The sequence below is a fragment of the Hyalella azteca genome, unplaced genomic scaffold (assembly GCF_000764305.2).
Source record: "Hyalella azteca isolate HAZT.00-mixed unplaced genomic scaffold, Hazt_2.0.2 contig9392, whole genome shotgun sequence".
NCBI classification, from domain to species: Eukaryota; Metazoa; Arthropoda; class Malacostraca; order Amphipoda; family Hyalellidae; genus Hyalella; species Hyalella azteca.
The window spans coordinates 270,658-285,040 of NW_025939466.1; the positions used below are offsets into that span (position 1 = coordinate 270,658).

Sequence of the window (14,383 nt, forward strand, 5' to 3'; positions counted from 1 at the left end):
TAAGCGACTAGAGCGTCGACTGCTATAAATTAAATTGCTGAATTTAAAACTGTTCTGTTGTGTTATTTTCTAAGCGGTGTGCTTGTGGGAAACACGCCTCTTAAATTTTATTTACATGTGCAATCATTGGAGATGGACAAATTATAACAAGTGTCTGATGGTTCCGCCTATTTCTTCAATCATTACACTGCCTCCCTTATTATCGCATTATGTTGTTCTAGTTATCTATATTATTCGTATAAATTCTTCAGCATAAGTTTCCGTCGTTCTTTTCAGAAACAACTTCGTGGCGAAATAAAGCATCATTTAGTTACCTGTACTTCAACACTGTGGCATATATTATACGTAAATTTAAATTTTCCCCAATCATTTTACAGATATAATACAAAATTAATTACGGCTGCTAACAGATAACTATTCGACCTCACAATTAAATTGACTTCTTTACATCAATATCCGTTATATTAAACGAAAAACATGTTATGAACACTTCTAAATTACACTAGGTTTGTCACTACATACATTTATAATAATATTGCCTTATTATGAAACATGTATCACAGCTCATAAACTAATGTGCAAGTCATATTTTAGATTTCCTTAATAGAATTCGTTGTAATATAATTAGTGCCCCATTAATAATTCCTGCATAATCTACATTATGAATCTATGACATGGGTTGTGTATTAACGTGTCTCACTGAGGGTTGTGTGTTACCGTGTCTCACTGAGGGTTGTGCGTTACCGTGTAGGGCGATGTGTTACCGTGTCTGTGGGCGATGTGTTACCGTGTCTAACTGAGGGCGATGTGCTACCGTGTCTCACTGAGGGCGATGTGTTACCGTGTCTCACTGAGGACGATGTGTTACCGTGTCTCACTGAGGGCGATGTGTTAGCGTGTCTCACTGAGGGCGATGTTTTACCGTGTCTTACTGTGGGCGATGTGTTACCGTGTCTAACTGGGGCGATGTGTTACCGTGTCTAACTGGGGCGATGTGTTACGGTGTCTCACTGAGGGCGATGTGTTACCGTGTCTTACTTTGGGCGATGTGTTACCGTGTCTTACTGCGGGCGATGTGTTACCGTGTCTAACTGGTGCGATGTGTTACCGTGTCTTACTGAGGGTTGTGTGTTACCGTGTCTCACTGAGCGTTGTGTGATACCGTGTCTCACTGAAAATTGTGTGTTACCGTGTTTCACTGATGATTGTGTGTTACCGTGTCTCACTGAGGGTTGTGCGTTACCGTGTCTCACTGAGGTCTGTGTGTTACCGTGTCTCATTGAGGGCTGTGTGTTACCGTGTCTCACTGAGGGCAACGCACCACTCGTTCCAATGAGTCACTACGCACCACTCGTTCCAACGAGCCACTACGCACCACTCGTTCCAATGAGCCACTACGCTCCACTCGTTCCAATGAGCCAATACGCACCACTCGTTCCAATAGACCACTTTGTGAATGTTTATTTTCCGTTATTGCTTTAGCCAAGTCTTGCACTGAGGACGATGAACCGCGATGCTCCGCTGGATGCCAAGAATCGCTGTTCTGCACTGAGCCTCGTCGGGATAGCCCCACTCTCTCTGCTGCTCTCTGCGAGCCAGAAGAATTATCGTTAATATATAATTTCTTAACAAATACGTAAATTCATAAATTTATAACTGGTATAAGATGATGGTGAAAATCCACCATTACCTTACCACGATGGGTCTGCACCTTAAAATAGCCCCTTCACCTGAGAATGAACATCATGATCAAAATTCCAGATCTTCATTCTTATTCCTAAGAATATATATCACATCAATATCACATGCAAAGAGTTTGGTGTATAAAAACTATATTAGTCATTGTTGAGTGAGAGTACAATAATATGCAGTAAACGCCTCTGGAAAAGACAAACAAAATCCTAGTTTCAAATTTTTAAAACGCAAGTACCGCAAATCTTCTGTAGTGACTCGAATTCACATCTCGCACTAGCATTTCTCTCGAATGTCATAATTAATTGTATTAAACCTTCAAACTCGTGATTATCGACCTCTGTAACAGTATTTTACTAAATTTCATTTAAACGATTTCATCAATTTCATTTCAAACCATTGTAAAAGTGTACAGTTAGTCAATCATCAATTTTGAGCACGAATAACACTCGTGTAATTACTAAATAATGAAGTTTAGTAGAGGTCAAATTATTTTATGTTAAATCGTACCATAAAAAATATTGTGAAATTTCTTAAGAACGACAGCGGAGAACCATTTGCCAAGCGCGCACTAGCTATAGAGCATTTTTCTGAACGACGCGTGGGGTGAACATCTAAAGGGGGTGTTGATCGGCGGATTCCTTCTTCAACCCCAATAAACTATCTGAGCTTCACAATCTTCACTCCAACCTAATCGATATAATACCATCTATCAATTAAAGGAGGAGGGACGGCAAAATCTTATTCAATTTCAACCACAGTTCAGAAAAACCTAAACCCTCCCTCCAAAGTGGTGACCACCTTCGCTACGAACACCCAACTCGGAAGAAAATCAAGAAAATCCTCACTATGAGATAAAATCTACCCTTGAAGTTGCCCATCAACACCCCCGGAAAACCCCTAGGGCCTAATCAACAATTTTCAACCCCCCAACTCTAACGGCCAGAGCAGATTGCCAGAATCTTCATTCCTCAAATTTTGTTGCATATCTGCCACCTAGGGAATAAAATTCTTCATGCATTCTGATCCTAGCAAATAAATATATTCAACCTCTAGATACTTTCCCTTGTTAATTAGGTATACGCTCAAGAAACAACATATCATCACGCCGCTCAAGTACCCTGCCCTGAAAGACCTGCACGTGGAACTTCAACTCTCACGACCAGACTGGAAAAGGAAGGCTCAACCTTCTGCCTACTGCCCTCAATATCAGCAGCCAAAACTTAAGCAATGAGTGAGTGAAATTCAAGAAAATTTTTAGTGAAACCAGTGTAGAATTTTTTTTGTGTATTGAGATCAGTGTTGCCATCCTTTCAGTGTAAACTGTGTATCAATATTGTCTCGCACTCGCAGCATTGCTGCTCTCTTGAGTTTCATTACTAAAACATCCTGTGAAACATGCTTCTAAACGTGCGAATTGACACAGAAAGTTTTCCAATGTGCAAATTGACTGAAAGTTCTCAAATGTGCATTTGTGCAAAATACTCTGAAACCTGCTAGAGTGTGAAAAATAACTGAAAATTCATTGCAATGTCACATCTTCAACGTCGAGTGAAAATAAAAATGTTCGCGACTACTGACAATTTGAAGTACAAACCGCCTGAAATGTGAATCTCTTTAGGTACCATTATGATTTATGCTTCTTGGCATATGCTGTGTAGTCGCTTCTCAAAGTTGCCACAAAATCAGCAAAGCCACAGATGTGTTATTTCGTGATGTATTCTGCACTTTTTAACAACATATTTTTTTATTGAATGTGTCAGCTAGCAAATTTTTTTACAATTGTTTTGATGCACAAAGCTATAAGTTTCCTATGGAACCTAGCTGCCATAAATTACTCTCAATCTCATAGCCAAACTACCTGTATAATTAATGAGAAAGTTGTATAACTGGATTCCCTGTTCCACTATCAATTAGTGCTAACGATTGTCATGCCTACAACTTAATCTTTTCTTTTCTGCCCTATATTTTTTTCCATGGACTGAAATTTGTATTCAGGCACTCTCTTTTACGCCTTACTATGCCTGTTGCAAAATGAAGTCTCACTCTAAAACCTAACTTGGACAAGTTGAGTGAGAGAACCCTTCATCGAATTGAAGCAAGCTCTGCTTAACCATGTTCCGTTGTACTCATCTCACGGTTGTACCAATCTCTCGGTTGTACTCATCTCTCGGTTGTACCCATCTCTCGGTTGTACCAATCTCTCGGTTGTACCATCTCTCGGTTGTACCCATCTCTCGGTTGTACCCATCCTCCGGTTGTACCCATCCCTCGGTTTTATGTTATCGATGCTACCTCGCCGCAAACGCGATTCTCTATTAATTACCTCCTCATACGCGTTTCCAAAAGAATAATGTCTATGCATTCGTATTTAAAGATTACTGATGTTTATTGACATACACAATGTATGCCCACAAACGTCTGGTAACTTTTTTTGCTCTCTAGAGATGAAACTTGACGTCGGTCATTCCTTGACCTCTCCTCTCATCCATGATGAAGTATAAATATTGCTCCAGTGTATTTTGATAACATCTCGTTTTATGTCATAATTGCCTATTGACGCAAATGCTATCGATCCTATATGTATTGCTACAGCACAGGCTACAATGAGTCTCTGCTAATTCAGTACCGGGATGAACGGTATCTTTTTTGTCGATTTGCATTACTTTTGTGATTGTCATTGTATCTCAATATTTTCTTGGGGAACTCCGTTCTCGCCGGGGAAGTCATGTAGTGACTCGAATCCACATCTCGCACAAGCATTTCTCTCGAATGTCATAATTAATTGTATTAAACCTTCAAACTCGTGATTATCGACCTCTGTAACAATATCTTACTTAATTATCTTGATCTCGCTTATGTATTTCAGATTTCATCAATTTCATTTCAAACCATTGTAAAAGTGCACAGTTAGTTAATCATCAATTTTGAGCACGAATAACACTCGTGTAATTACTAAATGATGAAGTTTAGTAAATGTCAAAATTATTTTATGTTAAATCTTACCATAAAAAATATTGTGAAATTTCTTAAGAACGACAGCGGAGAACCATTTGCCAAGCGCGCACTAGCTATAGAGCATTTTTCTGAACGACGCGTGGGGTGAACATCTAAAGGGGGTGTTGATCGGCGGATTCCTTCTTCAACCCCAATAAACTATCTGAGCTTCACAATCTTCACTCCAACCTAATCGATATAATACCATTTATCAATTAAAGGAGGAGGGACGGTAAAATCTTATTCAATTTCAACCACAGTTCAGAAAAACATAAACCCTCCTCCCAAACTTCTACAAGCAAGCTCTGCTTGTGAAGCACCACACAAGAAGCACCTTTTAAGAAATAAGCAGGCAAATTATATATTTGAAATTAATTTCCTTGATTCGGTTTAGCTCTGTTGATTCGAGCAGGGTAATGACTTTCTCACATGTTGTAAACCCTCAAAATACCCCGAGAAGCCATAGTATTGGAAATTTCGTGCACAATAAAGAAAAAAGATAACGAAATGTTAGGCCCATGAAAGACTTAACTTTCCCCAACAAACTTACCTCAAAAGAACCTGCAGCTGCAGCATCGTGATTTGCATCAATTCTGATGTCATCGATCATGGCCATATCATCACACTTTACAATCTCCAGTTTTCCTGTCTCGTCGTGAAACAGTCCAACCGAGAATGAACGTTTGGACGAGTCAGAGTATTTTTTTACGACCCAAGCTTCAGCCGCAATCTCTTCCGAAAAACTTTCAGAGTTTAGCACTATTTGATCCGCTAATTCAGCTCTAAGTTCAGCGACAGATTTTACAATGCACTTCCTTGCCAGAATTTCGCTGAATGCCTCAAAAACACAACAATGTGATCGTCCTTCTATCTTCTTAAACTTGCCATCACTGTTCAAGCAAAGAGCAAAGCTAACCCTCCTCTCACGGTCCTCTTTCACATACATCACTTCAACATCATTTTCAACGTCCTCTTGGGTCTTAGTATACTGTAGATCATCTACGAATTTCACCTTGATGCCGTTGGCTTTGGCCAGAGTCGACATTAGTGCAAGATTTATTGACTTTCCTTCTCTGATATCATTTGCCATTCGATGGACACTCGGGTCTAATGGTATTCTAGTAGCATCATCAGTGATAGTATTATAATTCAATCCATCGTTGCTATGAGTAGTTAAATGATCCCTGGCGTTGCGGTCCAACAGTTGGGTCACGGTTCTGAATTTGCGATAGTTGGCCATGAAGGTCAATTCTTCTTCTGTCAAACCTGGTTTTACCAACAGTTTCTGGTATTTGATTTCAGCACCGTGATTGGAAATGGAGTCCGTGAGGCCATTCTCAGCCATCGAATAACCTGGTGGCCATGGCTGCATAAGCAGTGGGTCCATCACTTTCACCAACTGTTGGGCTATCTGGTCTGACACTGACTTGATGACTGTGCTAACGCATTCAAAGTCACTGTTAACGAATGTATCATACAATTCGTTAGTGAATTCTATGCATTTTTCCAGATCTGCCTTCAGGGTGGAGTATTCTTTAAGTTGTCTAGACAATTCATCCATAAGTAGTTGTGGCGTTGTCTTCCAATCATGCATCAATTTGTCGATTTTTTCCTTTGTTGTTGTTTTTCCGTCGACCAAAAAGTTGTCATTTTCATCAAATATTTCAAGCTCCTTTAGTTTTTTGGCAATTACAATAGCAAAGTCCTTCCTTATCTTCAGGTCTCTTATCAGAATGAGGCTAATTGTTGAGGAATATGCGTCAAACACCCGAAGTTTTGTCAGGAGAGCTTCGATTATCTTGTCAGCGAGTATATTTACCTGGTGCAGTCCATTCAGTGTCGTGATGACCTTTGTTGGAATGCTGGCATTGCCTCCGTTCATGTTCGAGTCCGATAGTACACACTTGATTAATGGCGAACAAATGGAAACATTCTCATTCTTCATAAAATCTGTGATGACAATGCTGGAAGTTTTTTTCACAATGTTGTCAACTTTGATCTGAAGTCGGTGGGACTTGGCGACCCGATCAATTGCATTCAATTGCCGCAAAATAATCACGAGTTCAGGGTGACGTTTAAATGCCGATGTCACTTTTGACTGTACTGACTCACAAATTTTAGGTTTGAGAAGAGCAAAAGAAAAGTCAGACAGGTGTTGAATGGCGGTGCTCGTGCATTCTTTTGCCACGGCCATCGCAGCTTTTCTGCAAGCTTTACCTGCCAGACTCTTCAGATTCTTGCTTGTATTCAAAACCACCTGACCGGCCAATTTTCTATTTACGACGACCTGTACGCCTGCTTGTTCCATCACTTCTCGACCAACTTCGGAAAACACAGCTGAAGAGGCTGCATTCAGGCCCGTTTCCCAGTAATTAATTCCCATAGTAGCAGCTGAAATCGCCAAACTCACTGTTTTCTGTTTGCTGTAGTCCCTCCAATTGAACTGTCTTGTTTTATATGCTTTGAATGCCATGGGCAGGTCAGACGCTCCTTCCGTCACAATACCCCAGCCAAATGGGGACCCAAGACCAATGGCTATCAGTACACTTCCAATAATAATTTGGGAAATGCCAAGTGCCGCCACTGCAGCCACGCTTCGCCATGGAACGAACAGCTTTTCATTCAGCTCAATGATGTGCTCGAGACCTCTGGCGGCAAACTGGTCAAGTTCATATGCCGGCGCTGAGCCTTTCGTAAACAAATCGCGCACATTCTTAACACTGGTTATCTCCATGTCTTCTTGTTCCAAGTTAGCACCATTCAGGATGAATGATACTTCTTTGCTTGATAACTTCTGGAATTCTAAGGAAAACTCAAAATTCTTCTTTCTTAGCTCCTGAATAACTATTTCCGCAGAGGTTTGGTTTAATTCAGTAAAACTGAGGTCAGCTTTTCCTTTGAGTGCAGCATTGTATACATCATCAATTTCACAAAAGGAAAGAGAAATTGCTGCATTTTCACTGCAGTTCTTCACGATCTTATTTGCTTGATCAAACTTCAGGTCGTCAAATCTTACATAGCAGAATGAATGGTCTTCTTTTTGTTCATGCGCTCGCACTATCAATAACTCCCTATTGAGTTTTTCGTGCACATGATTCTGGCCGACCAACAACGTGCCGCTCGCCAGTGATGCGTCGAGGTTCAATAGATGCAACAAATCTGACTTGTTGAGGGCTAGGCCAACGTGAACTAAATTTGAATTGATGGATTGAAGCTTTGCTTCTGCTGCTTTTTGATTCAAATCATGGAATTCAACATTTAGAATGACTGATGCCTTACTTAACTTGTTAGTTTTTATCACAATGTCAAAACAAAGGTCGGCGTTTTCCATTTTTCCTTCGACAATCTTGACCAATTGATTGGTTTGCATGCCGTTGAATATTTCCTCAAACTCATCGTCATCATTTGAACGAATCACTAGGCTTATTTTACGTGACTCTGATCGCTCCTGTTTGAGTTCTAATAAGGCCTTTTCCCCTCTCAGACCTTTCAACTCTTGGTCTGTATTAAAAAAAGCACTGATGACACTTTCGATGTCAACTTTATTCACGTTAATTTTGACATCCCTGTACGATTCTTTGGCCAAGGAACTGAATCCGTCGAGTGAAAACTCCGACTTGGCTGATTGAACTAAATTTTTCAGCCCAAATAAGTTATGTTTCTCATTATGTAAGAGATTTTTATCAAATGCATTGTCTAGAATGATTATAGCTTGATCAATTGTCTTCAAATCCTCCCTTGTGGTTAAATGATTGAAAGTTAGAGAGTAATTTTCTCCACTGCTCAGTTTCAGGTTTTCATTCTTGAATAGGCATTTCTCTTGATCACTTCTTTCAAGGTCATTGTGGTGGGTGATGGTTTCTAGAATGCCCGGCTTGCCAGCTGTGACTTCGTGGCGCTTGACTGCTACCAGGTCAATCATCCGCTTTGACCTTTTCAGAGCGTTTATGGAGGACTCGATGCCGTTCATGTAAGAACCGATTATTGAGGCTTGTGTGTTCAACTGGTTATACAGCGGGCTGTCGACAAACCCAGCCTGCCTCTGCTCTAAGAGCAATTGTGTGGCATTGAGTACACTCATTTCATTTGCAAGGCACTTCAACGCTACTTTAAACGATGACAGTGCCTCATCTTTGTATCCCTTCTCTTTCAGGAGTAACTTGCACCAGGCAATGCCCACATGTGCTGCTCCGGGTGAGAACACATCTTTTTCCTCTTGTGAAACTTCTACTGATTTTGACGATGTTTTCAGCCTTTTTCTCTGATTGGAATGGTCCAAATGCACCGCTTTTTGGAAGAACCCGAGGGCTTCATTGGTGTTGGAGGTAGGCACGGTCCCTGTATTCACAAGCATGTCATTAGCAATTGTTATGAGGTAGTACGGATTCTTGAAAAGCTGATTTTTTCTGAAGTAAATTCGAAGCTGATCAATTAGAGCTCTGCATTTGTCTTCTGCTTCTTCACATTTTATCTCGTAATTATCCAGTTTTCTTAGGAAGGCAGCCCATTGCTCTTCCAAAGCTGCCAGCATGCAAAGCTCATAAACAGTTGGCTCACCCTCAGTAAACCAATTACGCACTATGCTGAGTTTGCTACGAGTTTCTTTTCTTATCTGAACTCGCACCTCATTCAAGAAGGAGCAAAATATGTCAAAGAGTTCGTCTTTCACTTGTATGAGTTTGAGTTCATGGTTTTGGAAGGTGTGGAGTTGCTCGGATTCTATTATGTCTCTTTGCTCTTTCATAGTTTTATTGGACATTCCTATTGTATTTCCGCGAAAACCATCCCCATTTTGGGCATTCAGGATCATGATACCAGTGCCACGTCTGCCCTGCCGGGCCGTCCTGCCAAAAGCTTGATCTTCGACCCTCTGGTTGGTTGGCATGAACGTCAGAATGACGTGCAACCCGCCAGTGGCCTCGATTTCATCTGTTCGTATGTCGGTGCCGCGTCCAGCTAAGTTTGTGGCGATGATGACTTGTCCAGGCCGAATTTTTTCGATATTTTTCTCTTGATTCACATCATTAATAGTGTACAGCTTGAGCGAGTGCGGGTGCAGTTTATTTTTTACCAGATCACTAACTTGAACGGCACTTTCGATTGTTTCACAGACAACTAAAATTCCTCGTTTTTTTTTAGACTCCAGCACAATGTTGGCCGCGATTTCTTCCATCCAACTATCCTCATCTTCCACAACAATAGATTCAAGTTGCAGGAATAGTTTCTTACGTTTCTCTGGGATGTTGAGAAGTTGTACCGAGTAGACGCTTTTCAGCAGCTTCCTCGCAGCCTTTGACCCAAGAGTTCCGGTTAGACCACACACATGTTCATATTTATGAACGAGTCCCACATTGGAAAGGAAATTGGTGATTAGCGTTTCGCTGGTCATTTTCAAATTGTGCTTTAGTTGAAGAAACTGTTGAAGCCCATCACCCCAGCTTGTAAAACTTTGAACTATGCCGGTGTTGTGGTAGTCAACAGGTTTAATTTTCCCGTCCTGTACTATATACTGCACATTTTCCTGGAAGCGTAAGGCTTCCACAGCATTTTTAATCCACTCAGACTTTTGATTTTCTATGAAATTTGCGAAATGTCTTGGAATATAAATCGTATTTTGCTCCATCACGTCGTTAAGATAAAACATTAGAGAGTTTCTAAGGAACTCATCCAAGTCTTCAACAGCCTCAGCAAGTGGACTTCGGCCTCTAACTTGTGCAAAGTGGACTTCCAAGTCAGGGATTTTCATGATATCGCCATTTGCATCAGCATACTCCAAAGTGAAGGCGCCATCATCAAACCCTAGGGTACCCTTAACGAAGTACAACTTGTTGTTGACCATAAATAACCTGCTTTTGATCGAAACCAGGTGCTGCCAAATAAAGACATAAAGCGCTTGAAGATGGTCAATCCCTGGGACAGTTGAGGAAAGGCGAGCAATTTTTGAACTGTCGTCTATCAACATGCTATCTACCTCGTCCACAATAGCCACACATAAATTCCTATCACCTAAAGTGTCCAACTTGCTGTAGTTGTCTCTTAGTATGTCAAACTGAAACTGTGACATCTCACCATATACTATGTTAGCCGAATAGCAATCCTTCTTGCCTTTCAGGTAGATAGTTTTGTCACTGTTGTCAGAGCATTTGAGGTTAAACATTTTGTATAACTTTGCTTGCTGCTTAGCATCCCTTTCAGCTAAAATTGGTGAGCTGGTGAGGATGTCCACATTTTTGCCTCTTAGAGAATATATTATGGCTAGGATAGAAATGATTGTAGACTTCCCTTCACCAGTAGCTACTTCTAGTAACTTACCGTTGTTACTTCCGACTGTTTTCAATGCTATTAAACTGCACAATATCTGGGGATATGTGAGTTCGTGACCATTGACGAGGTAGTTGGCTCGGTAGATGACTGCAATTGCCTCATTGTCAGTGAATGTCTTGCCAGATCCTGGCTTGAACTGTTCAGCCCAACTAACAATCTGTTTTTTATTCCAGGTCAGTTTGTCTTCCTGCTCCTGGAAAATGGATTGCTGGATATTAAGGGAATTTTGTTCCTTGAGTTTACATACAAGTTCTGATTCCGATTGATTTTTATCTCGCAACTCATCCAGAAGCTCATTGAGGTCTTTCACTTTACCTTCCACCTGGAAGTGATTCTCGACTGCCAATTGATGGATTTCCTGAATGATCTCGTCAAAAGTTGGGCATTCTGTCACAATTTGCTGGCACCTTTTAATGCATGGAGTGGAGAACAACCTGTAAGCATGAATGGTGTTCAACAAGTTGATCAGATCAGGAAATTGATTGACTGGCCCACTAGGGTTGAATGCAGACACCAATTGGTGCAATTGTCGTAAGTTCCACCCAGCATCCCGGAGAGCCCGAATTTTGTCTTGAAATTTTTTCTTCTCGATTTCATTTTTTGGCTGACATGAGACACATTTCATTAGATGCTTGCCCTGCACAAATTGCATTAAATCCTCGACGTGAACAAATCTTTGAACCTCAATCTCACTGAAGAGAATTTCTTCTTTTGAACAAAATTCGATGAGCTCTTCAAAGACAACCAGATTGTCAATTAGTGGCAGGCAGGAAAACATTTGCTGCATGTAATGTATATTGAATTGGGAACACAGTTTTCTAGCTAACTCTTTGGCATACTTATCACTGATACCATTTTTTAGTGTGCACTGGGATTGGATCTTGCTCGTGCACCAATGTTGTTTCAACGCTTCGAAAGGTTCCGGGCCATGAATATTCAATAGATGGAGAATGATATCAAATGGCTGTTCAGGGATTATTGAAATAAGTTCAAGGACCTGAGTGAAACTGTGAAATTCGCACTTTTGGATGAGAGACAAGATTTTACAAGACTTTTCATCACCAAATTCTCTCTTAATCCTGGACCATTTTGAGTCAAACTCCGTTATGTCCAACTGACAGGCACTGAAATATAGGAAAATGCTTGAAGTCAACAAATTTTTTTCCCACATTTCCTTTCTGCCATCTAATGGAACTGTGACATCAAATATCCTTAAGGACACGATGATCTCTATCAAGTCCAAAAAGTTTTCTGATTGCTCAATTTTCACATTCAGGTTCTCCCTCAAACTGACCAACCTGACATTGCACCAGTCAATCAGAACTTTTTTCCAATTTTCTTTTGTTGAATACTTCAGGATTCCGAATGAGTAACCTCTGATTTTTGAACTTTTGGAGACAAGATTATCGAAAGCAACTTCCAAACAGATATCTGGAAGTTGCTTAAACTGTTGTGCATGGTACATGGCCTCAAACAGACGGGTATGAAGATGAGACAAATCTCTTTCATTCTCACTGAAGTGAAGTACTAATGCCTGCAAACACTCCACCTCTTTGTAGCACTTCCGCTCTTTGATTATCGTGCAATAACATGGCAGTGTTATTTCCAGGAGAATTTTCTTAAGCAAACACTGCTCAACGAAAAGAACAAATGCTTGATTCTTAACACAGTCGGGTTCTTCAATGACCACCAAACGGAGAAAATCTTCCACATTTTTCGTCTTGCAAACATAATGCCTTGCTGGGAGTAACTTATGCAATTTTAACAAAGTTTCATTTGTGAGCTCAAACTCCCTCGTTAGTTCCTTGCATAAGGAGCTTTGAAGAAATGCTTGCACATTTGCGTCCTGATTCAGCTCTGTGTCCCACAATTGCCAAGCTCTACCACTCAAAGTCTTCCCACTTTTTACGATCTCTGTTAACAGTTCCAGACACGACTTCCTCAATGTGTCGGATACGGTGCTCTCGAATAAAATGGCCACGCTATCCAACAGTTGATCAGAAATTTTTGCTTTATTCGAAACTTGACGCAAAACACACAAAGCCTCCTCTTGCAGCTGCATGCTTTCATTGTCGATTATGTGTATAAGTTGAAGATAATTTTGTTCGAGCAAACTCCCATTGACATTTGTATAGCATTTCAAATGTTCGAGCACATTTTTTGGTGAGATGAAGTGCAAGTTGGCAAGATGGAGTTTTTCCCTGAACTGCTTCAACTTGATGACAGGGTTATACTCGTCCTTAATAAGACCAAAAGTCAGTGCGATTTCGTTCCTCACATATTCGTTACAGTCGGATCTTGTTGCAACGTCCACTAGTTTCTGGAGCAGGTCTTCATCTACATGTTTGCAAAACGTGATCAGTTTGCGGACAGCAGTGATGCACATGTTTTGAACGACGTTGTTGTCAGAAGAAATTTGTTCTGTCAGAATTTGGTTCACTTGAGGCAAGTAACGTCCAATGTCGGTTTGATTGGCTTCAATGAGAGATCCCAAGCAGCTGAGCATTTCCAATTTCAGAGCTGGGAGCTGCCCAGTTGACAGCTTGTTAAGAAGTATCATGTTCAGGTTCGGAGTGAGCTTTTCACCCTTTTGGGCCTGATAAATGAACACCTTGAGAATGCTTGGCTCCATAGTGTCATATGCCATTGCTAGTTCAAGTTTTTCCAGAAGGTCAGAAGACAAAGTCTGGTTGTTGTTTACTGCATTTTCAAAAATGGCGACAATGAGGGTGCTCCTATTGATGTCATCAGCAGTTACTGGATTTATCGTAAACAATTCGGTCAGACGGTCTAGTATTCGCTGTGAAATAATTTGATGGTTTCCTGATGCATTGGCGACAATTTTCAACACTCCTGTGTCACAGAGTTCTTTCTCGAGAGCAAGAATTGTGTCAACTGGCAGCAGCATTCCCCTATCAATGTAACTATCGATGAAGTTAATCAACATGGACCTGTCAGCAGCACCAATGTCTAATGAATATCCTGCTCTAGCCAGCTCAAGTTTCCGAAAAATGTCATCAGGAATTTCTTGGTTTTGGCTGGCTCTTTGGAGCAACTCAAAGGATTTATTTCTGCGTTGTGCGTTTGATGAGTTGTATAAGCAATCTACGAGAACGGTTAAAGTCTTGCATGAAACTGTAGAATTACCATTGACAATGACTCGATGCGTAACCGAAAAAGCCTCTTCGAAAAAGTCAGGAACAGAAAGAAGTTTCTCCACTGTTCTCACAACGGTATCTGGTACTATGAACTTACATGAGTAAGAATTGAGTATGGCAAGTATTTGAGAGACATATTTTTGGTTCAATTCAAGAACAGTTTCAAAAAGCGTGAAGATATCATCAATGAATTCATGCTTCTCGGATTCACA

The 14,383-nt window shown here is 40.7% G+C and overlaps 1 protein-coding gene across 1 annotated transcript; it reads right to left on the reverse strand.

Annotated features, from left to right (window-relative positions):
* Positions 1-1,303: 1,303 nt before the first annotated feature.
* Positions 1,304-13,660, reverse strand: LOC125178388. Its single transcript, XM_047882006.1, has 3 exons — positions 13,053-13,660; positions 5,240-11,447; positions 1,304-1,588 (listed from the first exon to the last, which is right to left on the reverse strand). Exons 1-3 carry the CDS (start codon positions 13,658-13,660, stop codon positions 1,304-1,306), a joined length of 7,101 nt encoding a protein of 2,366 aa, XP_047737962.1.
* Between the last annotated feature and the right edge of the window lie 723 nt (positions 13,661-14,383).

Bases quoted from the DNA above. Each gene is read 5' to 3' on its own strand.
- LOC125178388 (XM_047882006.1), bottom strand. From the start codon at position 13,660: ATGGCATATGACACTATGGAGCCAAGCATTCTCAAGGTGTTCATTTAT. The intron at 11,448-13,052 runs GTGTGTTTTGCG...TCATGCTTACAG, and splicing joins CAGCTGCAAGAGGAGGCTTT to GTTGTTCTCCACTCCATGCA. The intron at 1,589-5,239 runs GTAAGTTTGTTG...TCTGGCTCGCAG, and splicing joins CAGCTGCAGGTTCTTTTGAG to AGAGCAGCAGAGAGAGTGGG.